This window comes from Hyposmocoma kahamanoa, unplaced genomic scaffold, assembly GCF_003589595.1.
Source record: "Hyposmocoma kahamanoa isolate Upper Pololo Valley unplaced genomic scaffold, ASM358959v1 202, whole genome shotgun sequence".
NCBI classification, from domain to species: domain Eukaryota; kingdom Metazoa; phylum Arthropoda; class Insecta; order Lepidoptera; family Cosmopterigidae; genus Hyposmocoma; species Hyposmocoma kahamanoa.
This window is the reverse complement of record NW_020653726.1, coordinates 15583326-15590467: the sequence shown is the minus strand read 5'-3', so window position 1 is coordinate 15590467 and position 7142 is coordinate 15583326. Positions and strand designations below refer to the sequence as shown.

The 7142-nt window shown below is 34.9% G+C and overlaps 1 protein-coding gene across 3 annotated transcripts in view; it reads right to left on the bottom strand.

The window, feature by feature from the left end:
• The window catches only part of LOC113226903 (carotenoid isomerooxygenase-like), a 20834-nt gene extending 14359 nt beyond the window's left edge, over nt 1-6475 (bottom strand). For 2 of the 3 annotated variants that reach the window (XM_026459702.1, XM_026459703.1), the window contains exons 1-5: nt 6343-6475; nt 3944-4060; nt 3082-3193; nt 1203-1349; nt 350-460 (exon numbers count right to left, since the gene is read on the bottom strand). In XM_026459702.1, coding sequence (XP_026315487.1) covers nt 350-460; nt 1203-1349; nt 3082-3193; nt 3944-4043 — 470 coding nt within the window. In that variant the 5' untranslated portion in view covers nt 4044-4060; nt 6343-6475. The remainder of the gene's footprint in view (nt 1-349; nt 461-1202; nt 1350-3081; nt 3194-3943; nt 4061-6342) is intronic. The other variant, XM_026459704.1, reaches the window with a different exon arrangement.
• Between the last annotated feature and the right edge of the window lie 667 nt (nt 6476-7142).

Genomic DNA, 7142 nt, shown 5'->3' with positions numbered 1-7142 from the left:
AATTTGATTATGATTGCTCTCACCGATTGTGTGTTCTATTAGAGGGGCCCTGTATCATTACCACCTCCATAATTACATTACTATATCTACTCCTGATTTAGTATTGGCATTATGTGTGAGTAGTGACACCATTGAACTAATTCAATGGTGTCGCTACTCACACATAATGCAGTAGAATTTACTGAAATCCGAAAACTTTAACGATTTTAACGATGTTGGTTACACGTTTTAGTTTCTATTTGTCAGCTATGTACTATTTGTAATGTGTAACGGTTCGTTGATCCCGTATACTAATAAAAAAATAGCTGCATCTACTCGTAATATGTACATACTAAATAATTTATATTACCTATGTATCACTGGTGTTTCTGTAAAGGCGTAGATCTCGTCTCCAAACGGATAAATTGATATCATAGCGTTGTCTGACATAGCCTCCCCTGGATTGAAAACTGCAGCTAACCTGGATGTTAAAACAATCAGCTTAAAGTAAATAAGTAAAATTATCTGTGCCCAATAGTGGCATTGATAAAGTATCTACAGTATAAGAAACTATCCCGGAAGTCTCTATAGACTCCGTTACAGGGCACAGTGCTCTCATTTCGTGAATTCCAGAGGCAGAAGATTTACGAATGTCTTTGTATTTGTTACAGATCTTTGTATTGAGAGTTCGCCGTCAGCGCATCTGCGAGAAACTTATGAAGTTACTCAACAAGGTACCTTTGCAGCTATATCACTGAACTTGTATGTAGGTACATGCGAATATGAATGCCTATGTGTTGTTCATGTGTTGACACTTTATTGAGTAACTTGTAAAAGAGTTTCCGTTTCTTAAAATGACAGTTTCAAGAGCAATGTAGTTATCATATTATTAAAAACGGTGAACATACATCACAACGTAGCATATTACATTGGTTAACTAGTAATTACTTCAATTCGCACCAAAGGGAATGATGTAGGCACTGCAACAATTCTTTTGTAGCTATGAGGTCTATTTCGATATAACAGTCGAATTTATAAGAATGTATACCATTCTTGACGTCATGTTTACTTTCTATCAAGAGCGAATGCGGTCTAACGAGATTCTATTTCCAAATAAAGATCAAGTTCCGCCGCGAGAAGGGAACGTTTAAATGTTTTTCTATTTCAATCGTATTCCAGTTGTATACTTACTAATGACACTAGCATAACAATAAATTACCAACCTATCAAAAATCGTATGGCAAGGATCAGGTACAGCTTTAGTGCCGAACTCAGTGACGACAATGCGGTTGGCGGCGCGGTTCTTGTTGAACGTGTTGGAACGTAGAAACCGGCATTGGTACGTGACTATACCATCTTGGATTGCGAACCTAATATTTAAGAAAGTTGGTGTTTTAGTAACAACGAGAAAAATCAGTATTTTACATACTACAAGTTTCATAATTGAACAAGCTGCACTAGTTAGGTAAACGGGAGGCCTAAAGGGAGGTATATCATAGAGTTTATTTCTGCGGCAGGAAGTAGATGTGTACCTACCAGAGATCAGCAAGCACCTGGGTTTTAACCTGGTGTTTTGTTAGCGCCGGGTTTAAATCGGGTTAAAACTCATTAACGCTCGAAATTGAGAGCAAAAACTATTTACAACTAAATATTTGTTGTAAATCGAGTTTTGTTCAAATTTAATTATATGATTATTAATACAAAGATCGAACACTCAGAAAAAATCCTTCGATCCGGCCGGATTCGAACTGACGTCTTCTAGGATACCGTGCCAGAAACTATACCAACTAAGCCACTGAACGAACCAGCGGACCTCACGAATTTTTCTATGTGCTTGCGTCGTATCTTTGTATTTGGTTTTTCAACGACTTTTTAGCCATAGCGCCATTGAATATCAATTCAATTAAAATTTAAATACCATGAATAGCGACATCTCTAGCCGGGGCTGATAGCTGTAAAGATATCTAACTGGGTGACGAAATATCATAGATTTTCATTTTCATTTCGGCTAAAAAATCGTTGAAAAACCAAATACAAAAATACGACGCAAGCACATACAAAAATTCGTGAGGTCCGCTGGTTCGTTCCGTGGCTTAGTTGGTATAGCGTCTGGCACGGTATGCTAGCAGATGTCGATTCGAATCCGGCCGGATCGAAGAAAATTTTTCTGAGTGTTCGATCTTTGTATTAATAATTATAACAAACTAGTGGAGTAATTTCAAATAAAAATAATTGAATATCAATTCAATAAAAATTTAATTACACTTTTACGAAAAGTTTACTGCTTTCTGATCTAGACGATTCTACTGGATCGATTCGCTTGACAATCGCATTGATATAAATCGATACAAAAAATCGTTAGATAGTATCGTACTTGAAAAAAAGATTTTTTTTACATCGAAATTTGTAAAAAGTGTGGAATTCTTCCGAATTCCGTATTTCGCAGTTTCCGCCAACGATTATGAACAGGAATGGATTAAAACTGCGCTTTGGTTGAAAATCCGGCTAAAACCCGGGCGGGTTGATTGAGTTTTAACCCACTGCACATCTCTAGTACCTACTACTGGTAAGGCTGAAGCTCGACTTGACATCACGTATGAGCACCGTGTTCAGTACTAAACTAGTGCCCTCAGTCAGTTTGTACTACTATACTAGTGTGACTGGAGGCTCCTACAGTTTTTTTTTTCATAATAGAGTTAGGGAAGAGTTTACCTTATATAGACCTTATAATTTAATAATTTCAGTTCAGAGTACTAAAAAACTGACTTCAAAAGTCATTAATCCCCTAGTTTGCCACCCCTAGGGGTGAAATATTTTATTCAAATTTAAATGACACCACTACTGAGGTAACATACTTACATACAAGAAAATACACAGTCGAATTGAGAACCTTCTCTTTTTTTTGGAGTCGGTTAAAAATGAACTCTTGTACTCTGAGTATAACGAACTAAAACATGCGAAGCGGCTTTTACGGGTTAATTGATAATTCTATAAGCCGCTTCCAATGTCGGACAACCACCTGAGGTCAGGAGCAAGGATTACATTGCTACTTTTACCGTAATGTATTAATAGTCATGAAAATTACGTCCACTTTAAACAAACCTGTGCAAAAGTGAAGCGCTGTCAAACAAATGCTCAAACCGCGTAGAGCCAACTTTGAGGGAACCGGGTCCGTTGCGTAGCAAGGTACCTCGTAGCCAAGAAGGCATTTCACCTAGAAAATAATATTTACCTCGTAAATAAATATCTACCCTACAATATCTTCAGGCTAATCTGATATAACATATGACTATTATTTTCGGATTACAAAAAAAACACCTAAATGGAACGTGTTAAAGAGCTTTTAGCAGCTTTTAGTGATTGTGTCGATACAGTCGCATAAATTATAGGTTATTATTGAAAAACCCGAAGATAATAAAAATAAAAACTAAGGTTTATACGCGGAGGTGTTTTATTTAGGTGTTACATCATACCTACCATTACAATCATAAGAAGTTCTTGAATCATGGAATATGACATCCGATAACATTTTGAAAACTTATTTTAAAATCCCTTGATCAGGTAACCAACCACAAATCCGATATAACGTTTGTTCCAATTTTCATTATACCGAAAACCGAATTATAACGAACCGTTGTTCTTTCGGGCTGTGTTGGCTGTTTATCGCAAAGACACGATTAGGTTCGGTTAGGTTAGGTTTAAAAGAAAAAACATTTTCCTCTCAAAACTACTTTCGAGGTTATGAAATTTCGACCAAACGTTATTTCTGGAAAATGACATTTCGGAGTACTGATATATAACCCCTGATTAAAATTGTTTAAACTTCAATCGAGCTCATCGCGCTGTGCCCTTATGTTGCAGCTCACCACCAGAACTCTGCGCTTGCGCTCTACATCTCATCACATTTATTCCCTTGAACCAATAAGCCCTTTAATAGCAATGGTATGTAATATGACTTTGTTACCTGTAATCTCTCCCTCGATTGGTTTCTCGACCTCCAGCTCGCAGGATCGCAGCCACACGTCGGGATCGCAGTTCGGGTACAATTGGTCGTATGAAGACATATTTTGAGTTTATTGTACTAAAAATTAGAGACAACTTATTATAGTGAATGATTACCTACTGTTCACTTAGACATCACAGAACCTTTACGTAAATGCATATTGAACAAGGAAAACTTTAATTCGTCTCCTAGACAGCAAGAGAAATGCTGTTTATTTCACAGGAATTTTTTCTGACATAGTGCTTTATTGGTTATTTCGCGAGTTCCTTAATTCGACCGCCTCGTTTGTCAGCAAATGACTGTTAATTAATTACCTAAACTGCGGTTGGTTCTAATGAGAAATAATTTTAAAATTACTGAATTCACCAACCGAAGTAGCAACAATAAACCGTTAGTAGATTTTGTTTTGCACCTGCCACTTCGCTTTGAGATAGTAAATTTCTTTCTTTTATTACCTTGCATAAATACGCAATAAACACACCGTTTTATTACATCGTATTTTGTCCTTATTTTAAAGATTCATATTAACGATTTAAAACAAAAATTGTCAATTGCAAAACTCTATTAAATTGTAATAAAACTAACAAAAATATTTCCTGTGACTGAAAAGTTACAAATAATTATTTGATACAACTACGTAATATTTGATTCGTGTAACCATACAGGGAAACCGCAAATCCTGGTTGCGTATCTCTTGACTAAGTATTACTGAGATATTCTCTACGTCTTATTGCGGTTATGGTAGATAACTTTAAGTCTATTATACAGATTTGCCATAATGTTTTTTGACTGTCTTGTACTAAACATAATAATTAATTTTGAATATGCTTTTGAACATTCTACCACTGCGTCATAGATGATTCAAGAAAGTGTAATTTATGTGAAGTATAGTATTTTTTTCATTAAAAGCGTTGATGGACAATATTGATTGGAGAAACAAAAATAAACTGCCTGCCAGTCGTCTTCACAAAATCACAAATTGTAAGATATAAACTTTTACAATACGATTCCGGTAGATATTCAAATTTGCTATTTACTAGGCTCAAAACTGCTGTGAAACAAATTTTTATACCAAGATCAGGGTGCGAAATCTATTGGAGAAATTCGCTTAGTTTTTTCAGGCTTTTCTAACTACAGTACTTATAAATAAATATAAAATCAAATGAAAAAATCGTTTATTCCTCAAGTAAAACAAGTTTACACTTAAAAACTTAGTTTTTTAAGCTACTGTTCATTCACTGTAAGTCAGCAGACTTCCCTGAGAAGAACGTTGTAAGAAGTTCTAGGGATTGATCTTTTCAAATAAATTTAAATGCAATAGAAACACAGTTTGAGTCAAATTGTGTGGAATGTCGAGCCAAGTCGTCTCTCCATACGTCTTTATCTAACACGTAGTCTTCAATTTTGTAATATGACTTTTCATGTAAATACTTAAACTTAGAAAATGATAATCTTAATAATACGCACCGGAATCATATTGTAAAAACGTATACAGCTCCCCATAAAATAATCGTTTACCTTAGTTAAACGAAATTGTGACACCATGAATTTGAACTTAATTCTAAAGTTTAATATTATGGATGTCTTATTTCTTAATGAAAGTACATTTTTACGGACATACAAAATATTTGATTATATAAATAATGTTATTGACAAATATGAACAAATATCGACTTACAAAAACCAACCTCAAAATTTCACCCATATTCCTTTCATTTTCAAGGGAATCTGTCTTACGATTGTACTAAGAAGTGATTAATCATTTAACATTTTAAACTGTAATTTGCTTGCCTGTGAAATTAGAACATTTAAAATCATATATAAATATAGTATATGTATACAATTTTGGGGTTGTGAATGTTGTTTTGCACTGTTAAGAATAACCAACACACGAACTCACTCGAAAGGTTTATTTACGGAAATTACCGTCTTAAGCCAGCGGCTATATACACAGCTATATAAAGCGAATTGCACAAAAGAACACAAGTACTGTTACGCCGAAACGCGACCGAAAAAACTAGATAATTGAAGCTATAGATAATTTAAACAACAGCGACCAGTTTTTGTGTGCGCCGTTCTATTGCACTATTTCCGGGAGCGTACGACACGACAAGTTGGCACGTCAAAATAGTTAGAATATTTAATAAATATGATAATAGTACTTTTATGTATTATGTGTATGTATGCGTATAAGTTATATATACCTCACGTACTAGTTTATATATATTTATATTTTTTTATTTATTATTTATGTAATTTAATGTTTTGTAGCCCACACAATTATTTTTTAATATGCAACCTGACGATCATTCTCATCGCACATTACGGTACTATTATGGTATTGAAAAGTTGATACTCACCTAAAAACCACAAAATATTTTCAAAACTTTATGAAATGTGCTCGAGAAATCAAGCCACAACATAAGCACTTCTATAGAAATGTCGAGAATATAAGTACAATGTACAGTAACGACACAAGTGACCGGCGGCGAGTACAGAACTCAAATGAGGGTGGTGAAGGATGCCCACCAACGCTTGGTATATGATTTTTAAAGCTACATACAGAATACTTATGACATAATATTATAAGTGGATTAAACCATAAAACGTTTTGTGTAGTTGTAGAACTTTCTTAACTACATTTGAACTAACATTGCAATATTTTTTTGAATCCCATCTTTTCCCAAGTTTCTTATATTTCCATAAGCACATTTTTTTATAATGTCAAGTGACGGGACGAACAAGTCATGCGCCTGATGGTAAGCTACACGCCTGTCCGTAACAGTTGCAGTGTCACTCGGAGCTTTAAATCGCAAAGTTCTGAAGGGCACCTCCACTGCGCCCGTCACCCTGAGACATAAGTTGGCAAGTCCCATGTACAGGAAATTTCAACAGCACCCTTACCCTTCAAAACTGAAATGCAGTAATGCTCACATTACTGCTTGGCGACAGAAATAGATAAGGTGGCAGTACTTCCCTGGACGAACTCTTTCGTAAGGAGCTCTACTGCTACAGAAATTTTAAAGTGCGGAGCAAAATTTAAATTAATTCAGGTGTATATTTTGAAAATAATAACAATAAATATATTTCATTGAAGATCACCATATTTTGGCATGGTAAAAGAATCAAATAACAATAGTAGATGTATTCAACTGAAGCT